This window comes from Lingula anatina, chromosome 9, assembly GCF_051362555.1.
Source record: "Lingula anatina isolate TDL-2025a chromosome 9, LinAna3.0, whole genome shotgun sequence".
Taxonomy (NCBI): domain Eukaryota; kingdom Metazoa; phylum Brachiopoda; class Lingulata; order Lingulida; family Lingulidae; genus Lingula; species Lingula anatina.
In genome coordinates this window covers 1010163-1029449 of record NC_141775.1, presented here as the reverse complement: position 1 = coordinate 1029449, position 19287 = coordinate 1010163, and the positions used below count along the sequence as shown (strand labels likewise).

Here is a 19287-nt window from a genome sequence, read left to right as displayed (position 1 = left end):
GGGATATAGTGCTTATGTTTTGGTAAATATCTGATATTGTTTTCTGATCTTAATGTGCATCCATAGTATTTATTTACTTCAAACTCACTAGAACCAAAAGCAAACATGTGCAGACCCTGCAAAATTTGAACAGAATAAGCTTAAGTGGCAAAACTCATCTTGATGATCTAGTGAATAAGCATAAGGCAAAAAGGCACCAAGAGAGTGAATGTACAAACCAACAGAGGAGCAAGCCAGGTCAATAACAACAAGTAATATGATGTAGTGAAGCAAAAAGAAAAGGAAACACTTCAATACTGGTTGCCAGAAAAAAAAATCTCATCCCTGATCTGAACCTCAAGAAGGATCCAACAGTGAGGAGATATAAAAAACGGCCTGTTCTTAAAGAAGCAGCAGATGAAAAGGAACCCCTCCCCCTCCCCCCTTAACCTGTATCCAAGAATACAGCAAGTTTGAACACTCATTTGTGCATCTGGGTGAAGAGAGACAGGGGGGGAATAAAGTATGTTACCTGAAGACACAACAACTGGTTGAAAGAGCAAGAGTCAAGTGGTGACCTCTATGACACAAGTCAGGAGTCGGGCATTGCTGCCAGTCCAGCCATGGTATTTCATACATACCTTCAGTCGAACTCCAGTTTGTGTTCGCTGAATTAAATAGTGCGCGATGCCAGTTGGGTTGTCGAACTTTGGAACTTTTACTGAGAGCGCATAGCACCCTGCGTGTGTGGTACTGTCACGGATGATGAACGAGCCTATGTCCTCGTGGTGTAGAATTTCCAAGGCTATCTCCCTGCAATAAAGAAGATTGTATATTGAGGTAGGAAAGATTACAACAGTGGACAGTTCATGAAAAAGCTGTTTCTATCATCAGATTATAAGATTCTAAAAACAGTGGCTAGCAATTGAACAAATTTACCAAATTTTACCTGCATTAGATGGCACAGGACCAATGTGAACTTCATAGACAGAGTGAATGCCCATATGAATATAGTATCAAATACAGTAACAATACATTACCAATACAGAATCAAAACAGTATCAATATGGTATCAATACAATACCAATACAGTATCAATATAGTACCAATACAGTATCAATACAGTACCAATACAGTATCAATACAGTACCAATATAGTACCAATACAGTATCAATATAGTACCAATACAGTATCAATACAGTACCAATACAGTATCAATATCAACATTCGTAACAGCCAAGTAATCAAATACCTTGGAATTCCTGCCTGGTACCATGGCGCCATCTTTAGTGTTTCATCTTCGTGTCCGGCTTCTGCCTGCTGCTGTAACCTCCTCAAAGAATCATACCTGCAAAACAAGTGAAAGTTCAAAAACCTTAAATGAAATAAAATAATTCTCTCCATGCTTCTGCATGTAACATTTAAATATACAATCGTCTTGTCATGCTGGTGGTCTCTTACAATGTCAATCTACGTAAAAATAATGACGTTTATAATGGCTAAATTCAACAGTCTATATATACTATAAAGTAACCCTTGATCATCTGTTCCATTTGGGTTGTGTACATGAGCTTATAATAATCAACCTAATAAAGCAGTCACCAAGAGAGCTATTGGTTAGGATTCATCTTGACCTCATCAAAAAAATTCACAAACTCTACTAGGTATTCTTATTCCCACTGTTTAAACTTGGTATTTGCTGGAGTCAAACAGAAGCTGTCGGGGATGTTGTACAGAGACATGGCTGTGTTGTTCAACTTTCATGTTGACCTCTCGTGACCTCTTCACACACCCTAATAACCTCTTCACACACTCAGGTCACATGCTTGGTGATAAACAAAACTTGCCACTGTCTAGACATTTTGAGTATGGTAACGACTTAAATTTTTCAAATGCCTCACTTTTTTTTTTTTTTTTGCTAATGTTTAAGCTTAAATTCAAGATTTATCATTTTTAAACACTCACAAAATATGTATATTCTGATTCAAAGCCAGGTGTAGTAACTAGTCAAAACTTTTGAATCAACAAATAAGGTATTAGTAACAAAGAATTTATTAGGAAGAAAACTATCAATTCATACAATTCAAATTCATCGAGCAACTACCATATTTAAAAGTACAACAGAATTAGAAATGCCTGTACTTGACATGCCCATATCTGATCAGTGCCTTAGATATCTTCATGGCATAACAGGCCCATAGCCAGCAATTTCAAAAGGGGGTTTCTTTTTTTTTTTTAAAAAAAAGTGGACCTTTTCCCATAAAAACTTCATGTACCTAGATCAAAATTTACCCAGAGTGGACCTTTTCCACGCAAAAGGGGCAGTTCTTTTGACCCCTCCCCCTCCCCCGCTACGGGCCTGCATAATGTGACATTAGTGTTAAGGGGACTAAAGCATTACATTTTAGTACACTTATAAATTGATATGGAACTGGTTGTCAAAATGTGTAGATTCATGAGAGAAAGAGAGAGAGAAAGAGAGAGAGAGAATCTACAAATTAACCAGCCAAACTGTAAAGTTTACCTCAAAAATGTACTCTTGTAATTGGAAGTCAAAGAGACTATCTACATCTAGCATGCAGGTTGAAATTAATGGCTTATTTACACATGGAGATGTTGTCTTAATGCATTCAAACATGAAAGGTCATGTTATAAACAACAATTACTCAAATTTACCCAAATGTCTAGACCATCCACCCATACACACACAGTTACACTGACAACCACATTGGTAAAAGTCTCGATTCCTCTAAACTCACATCCCATCCTGACTGATATCTAGAGCATTTTTCTACTGCCTTGCGTAGTGCAGGAAGTAGAAAACCCAAAAAGTACACCAACATTAATAACTGTCTGCTATTGAAAATTTTTATCACTTTTACTCAGCAAACTTTTACAGGTAAAAGGAATTTTGTTATTTATGACGACCTTTAACTTATCCTTTCAATTTTTGACACATCAGTGTCTTTTGCTCAAACTTTTATTCACTAAAAAAGGAAATAAAGACAAAATATACACAAAATGTACCAAACGCCCTCTTCAACATTGCCCTACCTGTGTACATAATTATAATAACAGTATCCTCCGGTGTAGACATGTTTCTGAGACCTAACCCCCCCAGCACCGCCTTGGCTGCGATTCCACTTCACCCACTTGCGAATTCTTCTCCACCACTTCATGTCTATCTATATCGCAATCAATTGGTTTTCCCTGTGGCGGCCATTTTATGCTGATTTATGTGCATGTGTGTATCTGGATCCTTAGTGCACGATGTTATTTATAATCCCCTGTTAACTATGGTGTAACCTCGTCTCATTTGGTGCCTGCTGTAATATCTTCTGAAAATGTTACGTCTGCCAGAAAATCTGCAGGAAATTCTAAGGTTTGGCAGTTTCTGAGACATAATTGTTACATTAGTAGCTGGAAACACAGTCAGAGAATCAGTGTTAAAATACCAGGTGAGAGGGAGTTTTTTTTCTGCAACTCTCTCACTAAATATTCAGCATTTAGAATACTCCAAATGAATCTAAATATGTTCTTTCCTAGCGCCCGTACTATACAGTTATTGGATATTCAAATTTAATCATTCATAGGGAAAATACAGTTGTAGGAGTAGTGGTAAGTAATCCCAAATCAATACTCAAATTCACAGTCACTGAAACATCAGACTGAAAAAGGCTAGCGGCCAAGTTCTGGAAGAGGTTCTGAGTCAGCAATATCTTCCAGCTTATCATTAATTTACAATACAGAGTGCTCAATACAGCTTATTGTAGTAGCAGGAATCCAATGATGCCCCGATAGTTCAATATCTCCTTCTCCCTCCACATCAGGATTTCCTGCTATTAACTCCTACTGAAGAACCCAATTGATGAAGTGAACGTCTGCTTGTAAAGTATTCAATTAGCCCACTGAAGTGTTTGCCTGCTCGACTTCTGTCTCTTTACTCCTGACGAATTGTTGTAAATCACCCCAGTATGAAATGGTAAATCAATGTCCTGACTTCCAGGAGAAAATTTACAGTACACACACATAGAAAAGTACATAGAGACTGCGTTCCCAGCTCTTTAGTCTTTCATGAATTATTACGACCTGCCCCAGATTAACTGCTGTAGAAATGTGTCGACAATACGGGAATGGCAATCCAATGGAATATGGTGGTCTTTAAGTCAAAAGCCGTCAGAGACAGATCTACCAGCAGGCTATTTCTCAGAGATAATTGTAAAATCAATGTCTGTCTGATGCTTTTTGTTAATAGATCAGCCTGACGGTAGAGGCTTGAATGCAAATGATCCTTTCCTTTTAAATTATTCTATCTATCTGATGAGTCTAGTGTTTTGGTAGGCTGTAGATTAAGTCTACATTTCATCTATTCTTCCCAGACAAAAAAGGGAAAAACAGAAGGCCAAAAGGGGAGGGGGTTGAAGGAGCACCAAAGCTACCTTTTCACTTGATCTTTTTTCTTGGTAGTATTGTTCTAAAAACACTTGATAAACTCATGGGGATATGGGAGAGAGAGAGAGAGAGAGGGGGGGGCACTAGGTCTTTCTCTTCACTGTGTATTTTTCTGATTGCGATTGTTCAGACGATTTCTGACCGTTCAATATAATCAAGAATTCTTAACATAATCCACATTCGAGGTAACACAGGATATAAATCCAGTCTAATTATTCTCTTATTATACAACCTGGTTTACTCATATACAGGTGGTTTGTCAGCCTCTGATCCATCTTGTTTCTAGCAATTCTGTTTCTGTTCTTCTGATTTGATGAATTCGAGACAATCACACTTTGTATAGGTTTCCTGCTGTGGTAATATAATTGGAGATTCAACCCCGTTCCTTCATGACATAAAAATCAACCAGTTCTTGAAGCAACACAGCATATCAATGGAAGTCTGTATTTATATGATCTGCCATAAACTAGTTAGGACAAAACTGCTGTTTTTTTTCCCCTCTGTTTCCTCCACACATCCCTCACAACATGGACAAGAAAGATGCTAGTCTCAATGATATTCCATCTCCCTGTAAACTTCTTTAAGTTAATTGTACAATATGGCTGGTACTATACTGTACCGTTCAAGATTCTGCAACCAGAGTGTGTAGAAAAGGTCAAAAGCTCAAACCCTTCATGTGTATGATGTGCGTGTGTATTCCTTTGGTGTTGCTGTTGTCTGGATGAAAGAATGCGCCAGAACCAACTCCGTTTAATGGTCCAACCTCTTTCTGTATTGTACAACCCTAATATTTCCAGTTTCTAATTTCCTTTCATGTCACAGCAGTCTTTAAAATTCTTCTCCTGAATTTCAACTTCCTGTCAGTCCTTGTTTACAGTCCGAAGAATGACTACTGCTAAGCTTCTACCATAGTTTTTCACTCTCCTCACACTAGTATCTCTGATTAAATGTCACTTCTCTAGGATTAAATTAAATATCCATTCGAATCATGCTTCAGTTTCTACAGGCAGCCTTTGATTTGTTTCGGTTTGAATGCATGTCTGTTCCTTTATCCTCGTGAAAATTAATACTGGGTCCACTACTCTAATTTCTACAAAATAATGTTGCTGTAATTCTTAATGTTAGCAAAAGCTGTTTCTTCACACTGAAACTGTCTTTTTTTAAACAACAGTCATATAATGTATACACTTATCAGAAAAGTATTCTTCTACACCTTCGCAAGGTAAAATAAATATCCCTCTATCTCTCTGCCTTGAAAGTGAATGTCATTTCCAATGTAAACCTTGATCAGAAGACTGACGTTACATAAACTTCGTTTGCCACAAAATGCCAGTTCTCATTCAATCAAAACTATGGCACAGCATTCCTGATTAATTTCTTTCTCTTACGATTCAGCTTCTGATCTAATTAAGCAGAAATCTCCCAGCCCAATCTGTTAGGTTTAATTGCAAACTATCCTAGAGAGAATTGCAGTTGGAAAATTTCATTTCAAAGATAAATCATCCAATTAAGCCTGAACAGAACATCAATCCATTGTCGTCTCCCCTCCAGAATTAAAACCTCTGTGTTCTATATGCCGCGATCCAATTATTCTCCAGAAAGGCCATTGTTAAATGTATCATCCAATTTGTGCTGCTCTCAAGGCTGGCATATCACCAGTAACCTCATTTCTAACATCCAAAGTCATTCCAATTCCAAATTTCCTTGACAAATTATCTAGAGTATCAACTTTTCTGTTCATGTATTTTCTCTCTCTCTTTTTTTGACTTCTAAACTTTTTAGGTGGAATACGTCAACTTCAAGAAATGTCACTCTAAAACATGTTGCGCAGTGATTAAGGTCCGTCAAGCTTTGCCGTCAGCTAACTGAGCGTGTCCAGATCTCCGTCTGCTTCTGCTGTCCCACTACATACCCTCTCACCTTCCTGCCTGGCTGAATCTCCCACTGGGCATTAATTTTCTGAGAAATAATTGCACTTTTAAGATGTATCACCCAGTCTGAACATCAATCAGGGCCTTGTCAAGCTTGTAGATTGCCTAATGAGGCAGGCAGTAATGAGGCGTCTGCACACACGTTAATAATTTCTCACAGATCTTTCAAGTATTGTGAATGTCTTCACTCTCTCAGTCAATTATTCATAACACTAGCCATGGAATGGAATAGAATGGTTTCCATAAGGTCCCTAGAAAAGCGTGACTCTTTTTCATTCGATCTGTTGGCTTTATTTTTTCTTCTTTCAAAAATTCTTCAAGTGTTTTTGAAAGTATACAATAACAATTAAGTAGTCAAATGTTTGTCAATGTATTTCCCATATATTCTGCATGGACTACCTGATCTTCCACAGTCCTCATCTCAAATGTCTCTTACAATATTTTCGCTGTACCACAAATAAATGCACCAACACCACAAACCATTTCAAAGCATATATTGATATGTTTTTGATGATATTTTAATGACTTTATTTGCTTCCCCATCCTGTCTCCAATCTGTGGTAATTTTCTATGTTAAAAAAAAAAAAAATTCCCATGGCAGACGAGAGTACAAGTGTTTTCCTGTCAGTTAGTTGCAATTGTCTGTGACCACAAATCCAGTACAAACCCACTTCTTCACAGGTCTCCTGTGTGTGTTCACTAAATCGGTTTTTGGTTTTCGACAGTCAACTTGCGGTCATTTATCATGCTGCGTTGATCACGCCACTGAATGTCTTATTTCCCAGAACTAATTTCTTGGAAACTAAACCAGACGTCTCTGAGGGGAAATCTTGTCAAGAATCCATTAACGACACCACATATTTAGGCCGTCCCTCTTTCCATCTTTAGATGTGTCTTCTGTTGAAGTGTATTGATTTTTCAGTCCACTGCCAGTGTGCGTTTTCCACTTACTGGCTACTCACAACAACACCTTAAACTGCTTCTTGAACAGACCTAATAGGCGCTTAATTGATAATATATATAGAGAGAGTAATTAGATAGATACATGAACCTCTCTGTTCTTATATTATTTCTCCTTAATTAAACCAATTTCTCTGCTAGTTTCACCAAAGGAAAGAGTTGTTTGAACATTGCTTCTGTCTCAGTTACTTGTGTACTTAGTTAACTGAATTATGTCAATACAAGATGATAATATTGTCTTAATGGATTTTTAATGACATTTTGGTATTGGCATGTTACCTAATTTATTTACAAACCCCATTCTTTCCTTCTGTGGTCTAATCTTATATGTATAAGATGAGCTTTTAAAAGAATGTGAAATTTTTGCTTGTCTTCATAAAAAAATCACAAATTACCTATTTTTGGAGCTTAAAATATTGATGAAACATGGCCTATATATTTTTTCATCATCTAAACTATATAAACAAACAGGTGGTGTGTCTGACACCCAACATATAAACTGAACCACAAAACTTCACATGGGGCAATATTTTTTCCAAAGAGCTATATTTATCCCTCACGTCTGACATAAACAGTACTTTTTATTAACTATGGGATGAACAGGCTGCATACAGATGAACCCCAAACCATGTTTACACAGGGACCTTTGGTACACCAAGTCTGGCACAACCCAAATTGCAATCAAGGCAATTGCTGTTCAGCATGTCAAGGAATATTCAATCAACTGAACTGAGAAATTTAAACTAAAAAGGGCAGTTTATGGAAGGCATTCATAGCAATTTAGATATTCTTTTTTTTTTTGGAGGGGGGGGCGGCATTTTAAAGGCAAAATCACAACCGGTCAGTGAGTCAAATGGTGGTCTGAAAAGGGTCACAACTGAGTGCAGATACAGCAGACAACACATTAATCTGCATTCCTTGCTGTCACTGTATCAGCTGGTCTACTATCTTCAGTAAACATGCACCCGATTTTTTATGACCTTGTGTAGCAAACATGTCTCTTTATTGAGGGTATTACTTTCCAATATTTCACTGAATGTATCATGTTTATCAACAACAAATGGGTTATCTTCTTAATGAATTGAGAATTCACCTATCCATAAAAGATGATCACTCTTTTTCTGTTATTTTTATTTTTTAAAAAGTTTATTTGCATTTTTGCAATAGTCTTATACATTTTACCTGCCTTATTTCCTTAAAGCCTAACTTCTCCATTCATACTTCCTCTACTCATCATGAATTTCTTATCTGTGACATCTCTTCTATTACATCTTTTATATCTTTCAGTTTAAGTGAATTATTTCAAGGCCTATAAAGACGTTAAATAACAACACCACAAAGTCTATCTAAAAAAAAGTGTCACTTCCTTAATACCTGCTGAGCTCAAACAGAATATAGGAAGAAAAATGGGTACGTGTTGAGTATGACCCCACCCACTCTGTAAGTCTGATTATTTCCTTTTTTCTGAATTCAGTGATGTGGTAACTTTGATTTATATTTACTATTCCAGTAAATCAATTTTGCAATTTACATTTTCCACATTCACTAGTGAAATGACTTCATCTCTCATTATACTTGAATGGGCTTGAAACTTCTTACAAAATCATCGAAAAAAAAAAAAATCTAAAGATGGCTGCTTGCTGAGGCATATTTACCTGCACAGACTAATGGGCTGTAGGTAGAGGCTCATAAGTCTGTCAAAAACTCCCACAGAGAGCATCATTCAAATTCTAATAGTGCAAATCTCTCAGGTGTAATTAAATGAAAATGTTAATGTATAAAGCCTTATAGGCTTACACATCTTTGAAAAAAACCCACATCCAAGGTGTTGAATTTTGCCTTTTCAGTATCAGCCAGTATAATTCAATTAGTCCAAAAAATTCTTTTCTAAGGGTATGGAACAAAATGTGTTTAAAAAGGCAGACAGATATTTCAGCAAAAAAGTTAGAAGTTTGCAATTTAACTCTAAAATTATCAATTTAAAATGGTAATTTTGAAAAAAATTCACGCTACATGAAGGTGTGGAAATTTCACCTGGGGATAGCAAATCTGGTGTTTTCTTTTTTTCCCATGTTAAGATTGATGGTAAGCTTCCGTAACTATCTGTCTAAAAAGGTGGCACAAACATACAAAATAGTCTCTACTTGATATTCTGCTCAACAAATCAAGTCTGTTCACAAGAGAACTACTTTGGACCGAAAATTGGGTGAAAAGTAAAGTCAGGTATCTACAGTTATGTGGTAGAGTGGGGTCTTCCCCATTTTCCACCCACACATATATCTGTGTGAATCAAACAATCTAATTCCTAAAATATCCCCGAGTATGGTAACTTTTCATTTTCATAATACATTATTTTTTCATCATTTTTCGCCAATTACTCTCTTACACAAATCCATAGCTTTTTTCAAAACATCTGAATGTATCACCATTTTAAATCATTTCTTTCAAATTCATGGAATAACTACCGTAATCTTTAGGAATAAAATCAGTCTGGAATGGTCTGTAGACACTGAAGTGTAATTTACCCCATAAGTCCTCCAAAATAGTCAACCTGTTTACCTAACTGTCCTAATTGAATATGGATTTACTTTATCCTCAAGTATAAATATAACCAGACTTGTGGAAAGAAAGGGATTTCCCTGTGTAAACAATTACTTTGTATTATACCCTCTTTGTCACCTGAAAGAACTTGAGGCATTTTTTTTTTTTTTTGTCTGTATTTTTCAGATGGCTCCCAGATCATATACTTTATAGATGTATGCAAGATGACGTGCCAAAAATGAAATAACATAAAAGAGATATCAAAGAAAAATCTATCATTACATTTGTTCACGTGGACAATTGCTGAGCTTGGGATGATATATATTTAATACATATTTATTAAAAAATCTTTTATCTAATAATTTTTGAAGGGAGTGAGATTGAGATCTGTATACAGTTCTTATTTATTTATTTATTTTTTTTATCATTGGTTCAGAAATCTGTTTAAAATTCTTAATGTGACCACACCTTTAGCACCAGCCCTCCCCTTCCTACACGCACGCACGCACACACGCACGCACGCACGCACGCACTCACACACACAGGTCTTGCTATCTCTGAGCTGACACTGGCTTAAGTTACCATTGTAATAGGACTCTGCTTGCTCAGCAGAAAGCTATTCAAAACTGGCAGCTCTCTCTTTCTCTTGACAAATTTCTACTTTATTGGATGGATTTGCACAGTTATTGTACAACCCTTTTGTTGAGAGAGCTCCTGTATTACTAGCCTACTTCACATATCTCACAGCCTTTTTTTTTTTTGGGCATCTGCTGAGCCTAGAGCCCATACCTTAGTTTTTAAGTATATCTTGTAGGTATTTGTGTTTTATAAGTGTGTGTAATGATATAATGTCTTTTTGGCAGACCAGTTGATGGTGGGAGAGGAAGGATTATTGCTAACAGATTTCAGATTACTCTCCTAGTTTTCAAACCCGCTGACTGTAGACACTCCTTCTCAACTGGTGCATGGATATCTTCAAAGAAAACCTTTTTCCTTTTAAAACGCTTTGCTCTATAATGAGTAGTAAAAAAGAATAAACAATAACACATGTCAGCTCCATAACAAAGGCTGATAACTTGGCTATGTAGCCATCAAACTGATTCTGTTTTTTGGCAGGTAACGAACAACTCTTCACTGAAAAAAAAAAATCAGCCACACTCAAATAAAATCACCCTACCTTAATGGCAAGCCTGTGGATCCAGAGGGCCCAACTGCATAAGTTCCAGCTGCTCCATTCTGACAATTGCTATATCGAAAAGGGCTGTCATTCTGATAACGTGTGTTGTATACATTTTGTTTAACTGTTCCATTCACATGAGCTGTGTAATTTGGTGCAAGACTAGCACTGTCACTGCTTGAAGAGGCATAACTCGACCTCTGTCCTTCGCTGGACCAACTCGACCTCGACCTTTGACCTTCACTGGCCAGACTTGACCTTGACCTTTGGCCTTCACTTGCCAAGCTTGACCTTTGACCTTCCTTGTTTTTGGGGGTCTTTCTGTCCTCCATGGGTGTTGCAGGGAGAGGTCTATTGAGCATGGGATTTTTACCTTGCTGTTGAAGAAAAAAAAAAAGAAAAAAAAATTAGCCAATAGCAAAAGATTCACAAAATAACCCATTCAGATGAGGATACAACAATGCATGTCAATGCTGAAGTGTCAACAGAAATAAAAATTATAATAATATAGTAAATAATAATAACAATGTATGCATAAGAAATCTGAAGTTGAGATACCCATGATTTAAACTACTAATACTTAAGTTTCAATAAATAATAAAAATTATAATAATGACAATAGCAACAATAATACATTAATTCATACAAAAAAATCTGCTGCAAGTATCACCCACTGAAATCACTCTTCAGGAGATATGTCCCTGTATTCAAACCACAACCTACAACCCATTCTATGTGACTATATGTAAGTTAACATGTACAACCATGTACATCCCTATATTTCACTAGGTGCTAATTTCACCTTAACAATTCATAGACGATCTTCTTTTGTCCCCATTGCCAATCATCAGCTTGTACAATGTGACCTTACAAACTTATTACAGACTCTCAAAGCAGACAAATGCTGAAATCCACTGTTCCATGCATGCTACGACAACATCAAAAGTTTGTAATATTTCTGAAGACAGCACAATCAGTCCTTTATATCTTTCAGGTACTGATATCTGCTCATGACAAATTACCTTGTTTTGTAGTTGTCTTTTTTTCCTTTTCTAAAGAGACAAAGGTCACGAGCTAACTGATGTTGCTCTCTGCTAACATTTCACAATGAAAGTCAAACACTTCCTCCTTATTTTCCATCTTGTTTTCAGAAAATCTAAAAGTGGAGGAACATCTGAAGTCTTGGACCTGTTCACATACTCAAAATAGAGTTTGTTCTGCAGCATTCAGTTTTAAGTAAAAATACTTTAGCACCAGCACTGTGGGGGAATAGTTCAGAATCAACCGGACCAGACTGGACAAAGGAAAAAATAAACACAAAGTCACATGGGTAATCAGATTATGAAGAGCACCCCCCCCCCCCCCGCCCCTTATTGTCAAAGTTCCAGGAGAGACTAGATCAAGAAGGACACAAGGCACCTGGCCAGCAAAAATAAAATGGAATAAACCATCAGAAACAGAACTTCACAAAGCCATTTCTTATTTGTACATGTGAACTGAGCCTTGACAACCAAATTTCAAGAGCTCCTCTGCAGCACAATCTCAACGGTCAGTTATACAACACATGCCACTGTAAGGAATCAAACAATATTGAAATGTCAAGTCATTTGTCACTGTGTAACACTGCCAGCCATTGATGGAGGGGTTTAATTAGTTCTTCTCAGCGGGCCAGTGATTGAGAGGTTTAATTAATTCTCCAGGTAGAGCAGGCAATATCTAGGAACCTAGTTAACAACTTGAAGATACAATGATGCACTTTACTGGGGTGTGTTTACACCAGACAAACTCAGGCCGAAATCTGGTCTAACTGAGAATTAGCACTCTTAGGGGTTTCTTTGAGAGCTGGCCATCCAGTGATGGTCTTGATTTCCTGACTTAATTAGATCCATTGTGAATATGCCTTTACATTTAAGTTAATTCTTAACTCAATTCATGTAAAATTTGAATGATTCAGACAGGCTCTAAACTGACTCAGTTGTCAAGTTATCTAGTGACAACATCTAGATACAAAATCGGTCCAGTTGTATCTTTGTCTGACTTCACCTTAATTAAACACATCCCTGACAACATATGAGTGAAACTGACCTTATACCATAGGTCTTAAAAAAACTTTTTTGTTTTGAAAATAATTTGAATAAATGTAACAACTCATAATAGAATGCCATAATAAAACAAATACTCATACCAGTTTCAAATATCCACAGATATTTCGGAAAAAAATTCCCTTGAACATACGATACCACACCTGACAGTCATCCCAACAACCCAAAACCATGAAAGGCATGCACTTCAGAAATATCCCCTCTGCCAGAGGAATGCCAATTTATATCACGAGTAACAAAATAGTCATACAATTTCACACTCCTACATTTTGTAACAAAATCAGAGTGGCATCCAACCTCACTTCTCACACATGCTTCTTCTTTTGTTTAATGAAATTCTGTTCTAAATGCTACAGCTTGTATTAAGATTTACAATTACACCTAACCTAGTTTTTAACCGTCTTGTACAAGACCTATGTAATGACCGTTACACTGTTTTTTCCTCTCTTCTGATTTTCTAAGCTCTCCCAAACGATGAAGACAACTCACTGACACCAAAATGCAAAAACAATTATAATTAATTAATTAATTAACCCCTTTTCCACAATTTATCACCGACACTGTAAAAAACACCAAAAAAAAGTTACAAAGCTTAAGTAAAAAACATAATAACAGTAATGAAAAAATGAAAAATACTGAGAAGTAATCTCAGCCTTTCAAATATTTACCAACCTGCAAATTATCAGATTCCTCAGTGACGACTGATGTTATACAAGAGCCCAGCATCTCCATGCCAACTCCATAATCACCATCAGCAGAGAAATCAAATTATGCTCCCATTACCATGAATCTACCACCCGCCTTCTTACCAAAAGACGTCATCTCAGAAACAAATTTGCCTGTAATACCTACGTCGAAGAAGCCGTAAGACACACAGCTATATCTCGCCTCCCGACTCCCAAGGTGAGTGGCAACATTCTTATTACCCACGGCAACAAACAACCGCAGTCACATCAAACTGAGCTTTTAAGGAGTCCTTTGATGCCCAACACCACACAAATTTTCTTTTGTGTAACAATGCCGTGATCTTCAAACTTATCGTCTTCACCAAAGTCATTAATGAAAGAAACAAATGATCCAATTTCCTGCAGTATATAACCTTCCTTGTGAAAGAACATGCAGGTTGTAATGTCTCCCCATCATCCTATCTTCCTACCTATTTATTTATTCTTTTCATTTCCCTCTTTTCTCATTTATTTGTCTACAAGGTGTCTGCATCACATCACATGTGAGCTGGCAGTCACAACACTCAGAAATGATTAGAAATGATTTTCAAAATAAACAAATCAAAAAATATTCCCATTTTGTTCACAGTGGAACCTGTTTCACACGGCAAGGTATTAATACCCTCAGCAGTTTCAACCTGATGATGAAATATGTCCATACCGTATGTTTTGGGAAGTACTGCTTCTCAAAAGAAAAATGGTGCACACATAAGAAGCATCTGTTCCTTATGTCGAGTTTACTAATATCTATTTACCTATCTATCCTTCTGACCTCTTCAGTGCAACCTTCTCAATAATATGATATAGTATAAGGTCTTTTCAAAGTTAATTAGTATAATAAATAATTCAATACATACCTCCAGTTCTAATGTTGTAATTCTGCAAAATTTATCTAAGCATCTTAAATTATTTCTTGGATACCCTCAGTTTTAAATCCTTATTTTTTTAAAATCCTAATTAAAGCTTGGTAATAAAACCTACTGAATATTTTTCAAATTAGCTTCTGTAATCAGGGATCCATTTCACAAAAGAAATTTAGGTGGAATTTTGGTCTAAAATATTAGAACAAAATTTTATTTTACTTAAGCTCTGGATAAACTGGCAGTAGAGGAATAGAAAAATGTAACTATTAGTCTCAAACAGAAGCCATCCTTTTCTTGCTACAAAACAATATTTCATTTAAATGGGTTCCTACTTTTTATCCTGGCTCAAAATAGCTCAAAAGTTTTGGTCTTAAAGTAAAAAACAACAATTGGTCTAAAACTCTCTGTAAACAGGCCCCAGTATTAATGAGTCAATTTCCAGGCTACACCTGTAAAGGTAACACATTCATTGCATGACTGAGGTACAGATTGGAATTCCCACCATACCTGTAAACAACTACACCTCAACCTTGCAGTAAACACCCATATTCAAACCTTTAACTATCATTCCCTGTTCAAACAGGACCCATTCTTCTCCGATATCAACTATTTACATTAAAATTATATGACCTAAGACTGAGCTGTCTCCACTTTAAAAACTAAATTCAACTTTTACCTTTTAAATTTGCTTCAATCCTGTATCCCTTAGTTTTGTATTCTTTGATCCCGAACTCCATCAGAATGGAAGTTTGGTTCAAACACTTTCAAGTTTCGTCTCTAATTCAGATGTCTAAGGTATAATCAGGAATACCTCTAAGTACTGTATCTTGTGAATGATGTCAAACTCAAACAGCAGTTCTCACTATACTCTTGTTAATATATCACAAGGTCTTCTTCCCACACGCTAACCAACTGATAAGACCTGGATGTTCTCCCTGAGAGACATTACGGTAATTACTTCAAGTTTTCAAACACCTCTCTTTTACTTCATCACGATTTATCACGTTACAAGCACTTGCAACCATTTACTTTCTGATGCTCAGCCAAATAACTTTCCAAAACTTTTGAACCAACTTTTTTTTAGTATTACTAACAAGACATTTTGGAGAGGAAAATTATCCACGTTGTTTGAATTCATTGACTAACTACCGTAGTCTCCCTAGCCGTCCTGAACCTCCACCAGACATGAGCAAACACGGGCCACCGTGTGTGCACTATCACGTTATCGTAACTTACACAAACAAGTGCTGATCCCCCATAATGTCCCAATCAACCCATTTCAAAGGATTCCTCAGTTGCTGGATTAAAGGAATTGACGAGATAAATGCAACTTTCTAAAGGACACTTTGATTTTACAAGCACACCGTGATAAGGAGGGGAAAAAAAAGAAAGTTTCTGGTCATGGCAACTTGGCTTACTCTACAAATCAAAACAAAGGGAGAACACAAATGACCACCAAACAGTTATTTTTACCAATTTGAGCCACATTTCAGTCCCACCCCAAAAGCTGACTTTTTAAAATAGCAACATCCGTTCAGAATGATATAGGGATCATTATTATTATCAAATATTTAAATTAGTTTGACTAAAATCTCCAGCAGCTGGTCACACACGCTGCGCTGCGGTAACGACAAGTCCAAACATGCAGAGGGCACCGTTTAAAGACATTATATAAATAAATGTATTGACATATAATCTAAAGGTGGGTCCATAAACATATTAAACTCCACTCTTGTGTAAGGACCATGGGGGACAGACCTGTGACAAGAGGAAATTTATATATAATTCAGTGAGAAATAAAGCGTTATCTTAAGATAATATAAGACAATAAGGGTTTTTAATTTATCATTTGGTTGTATTCTGTGCTTAGGCAATTAGCATCAATCAAAAATATTTCTTGATTGTTCATCTACTTTAATTTCTCATTTGGGGGCATGCACGCCAGGCAATGTGTCTTAATCTCAATGTCAAACTCAATTTTTTTCCTTCATTTTTATCATTCAGTGTCATACCTTTAAGTGATATATTTTAGAGGTCTGCTCCTGAGGAGTTCTCTCTAGTTGATATATATTTAATCAGTTCCCTATTTATCACTACACCTCCTCATTCTCATTACTAATTACATACCTTACTGAGGCATCACTGATAATGTCCCTTATATTACTTAAATTACTTATTCATCTCTACCCCCAGGTGTCATTTACTGGTAACCATGTTATCACATGTCATATAAAGTCAATAACGCATATTAAGGAAGTTATCAACTGTGAGTATGGAAACATGATCGAGCCTTGTAAAGTGCTATCATATCTATGGTGTCACTTTGAGAGATCAGATACGTAACTGACAAGCCCCTGTTACACCTAATTTACAGCCGTTTGGATGACATTTTTTGTCCTCTCTTATCCCTTTAAACAATGGGGCTTTGACAATATTTTAGAGTCAATAATGAATTCATACATAAGTTTAAATGTTGCTGACCTTTTTTTTTTTTTTTTTGCTAAATATTTGCAGAAGTTGGCCAAAATTTGTTCTCCAAGTCATCATAAGCCCAGCATAACAGGCATGGCATCAGTGCTATTTAGACAATGTTATTTAATCAAAGGCTGGAACAACTGGGGAAGTCTTTAACACAAAAGCCCCCCCCCCCCTTCTTCTTCCCCCACAGGAACACACAAAATAAAAGACTCCAGAGAGTAACCGGACTGATAGACATATGGATAGATTGGTCCTCTTATCTTCCAATTATTGATTAATTACCTCATATGTTCACCATACAGGCGCTACTTACTGATAACCGTGTCATCCACATGTCGCTCCAGATGACGTTATCGTACATGAGCCACTCGCTGTCGTGCTGCGGACATGTACGAGAAGCATAGCCATATTTCTTTCTCTTTTGGACAAATTGTCTGAAGCTTCCGCCAAAAAATCGAAATCTCGGTTGTTTCTCGGTTGCTGTCATTGTGGCTGTAGTGCCCAGGACAGCACAGAGTTGACTTTTGTACAGATTTTTCCAATTTCTCTCTCTCTCTTTTTTTTTTCCTGTTTACAGTTGGCACTTGGGGTCTTAAATCTTTCACAGATTTGAATCACAGTACTAGTTCACACTAATTTGTTGTTCAGATTCACTCAGTTTTCTCTTAATGATTTCAGATATTCCTATAATGATGATCATCATATATAATCAATACAAGATAATGGGCTTTTTTCATTTATCAGTTTCCATTCTGGGCTTACATGAAAAAAAATAATAATAAATTTACTTGCACTAAAACATTCCTCTAGTTCTATTTGTGTTCTCTGTTGTTTGCCACATCCAAGGTAGGGCAATCAAAACCAAAAAAAACAAACATTTTTTTCTCATGTTCTGCAATTCCCTGCTTGTTTCTTCCGATTAGAGATAAGCTTTGAGTTCCTGTGTTTCTGGATGGAATTCACGTGCTCCAGCCGTCTCTGTTGACAGAAAAAAGATGTGAAAACAGCAGTGGCCACAGCAGGCTATTAGGCCGACATTACTCCTTAACTATCCAATATCTTCCATTCAAACAAGCTGAAATTGTCTGCTATCTTGGTCGGGGAGGGAATGTTACTTTTTCTGTATCGTATATCTCCTGTAAGTAGGCGCGTGAAGTGAAAACCACTATCAAATGCAGTAGTTTCCACGCTAAAACGTATGAATCAACGACCACTATTCTGAGTACTCCACAAAATGGTGACCCATTTGTCCAAACTTGTCTTTTCTTTTACTCAATGAAAAGTGTAAATTGCCTCTGCCCCAAGTTCTAGGAACTGCCAACAACTCCCTTAGAAATAATCAATTCACAGTTTGTCTAGTGAAGAGCACTGAAAACTACCTGATTCCTCAATGTCAGCCTTCAAGGCTTTCATATTGTCTCACATTATTCCTTAAATCAGATGACAATCATCTCTTGCTATGGAAAACATTCCCATGTCTCCATCCTTTAAAAACCAGCACATTTCAACACCACCACAATTCCTCTACACGTAAAATCCTCCGATCACTTTTTTCAAACTGCCTCGCGATATTCACGCGACACACACAAACTAATGACAACTGCAGGTCCTGTATACCTATCATAACTGTCACAACCCTAAAGAAAACACCCCCAGACACCTGGCTACTGGACTGGGTGACAAAAGACTCACCAGGACGAGAAAACAAACACATCACATTCATGGCAGACCTTAGGTAAACCATCTTGCTTATTCTGCCGTTGCTTTGTTCTTGTGTCAAAACACAATCTTTTTAAAAGGACCTATCGACATGTTTAAAGCATGGATGCCATGGATGAACTGAGTTTGACATGGTTTTATAAGCTTTAATACGTAATGTTTTTATACACTCTAATTACACTAAAACATTGTGCATTTTGGTGTTGCTTATCTATTGTGATTACGGAATCTCATGTCGATTTTCTTTTGTTAAAGACTCTCGTTAAGAATTTGACATTTATTGAAGATGTTAAAGGTGCGTTTAAATGGACTTGTCAATAAGGTTAAGCCTGGGTCCGGTTGAATGGGGCTGTGTGTAA

The 19287-nt window shown here is 36.7% G+C and overlaps 1 protein-coding gene across 3 annotated transcripts in view; it reads right to left on the bottom strand.

Moving 5' to 3' along the window:
* LOC106171873 (uncharacterized) overlaps positions 1 to 19287 on the bottom strand; it is a 64941-nt gene that overhangs the window by 5452 nt on the left and 40202 nt on the right. For all 3 annotated transcript variants that reach the window (XM_013552369.2, XM_013552371.2, XM_013552370.2), the window contains 3 exons: positions 11042 to 11418; positions 1233 to 1328; positions 621 to 792 (listed from right to left, as the gene is read on the bottom strand). In XM_013552369.2, coding sequence (XP_013407823.2) covers positions 621 to 792; positions 1233 to 1328; positions 11042 to 11418 — 645 coding nt within the window. The remainder of the gene's footprint in view (positions 1 to 620; positions 793 to 1232; positions 1329 to 11041; positions 11419 to 19287) is intronic.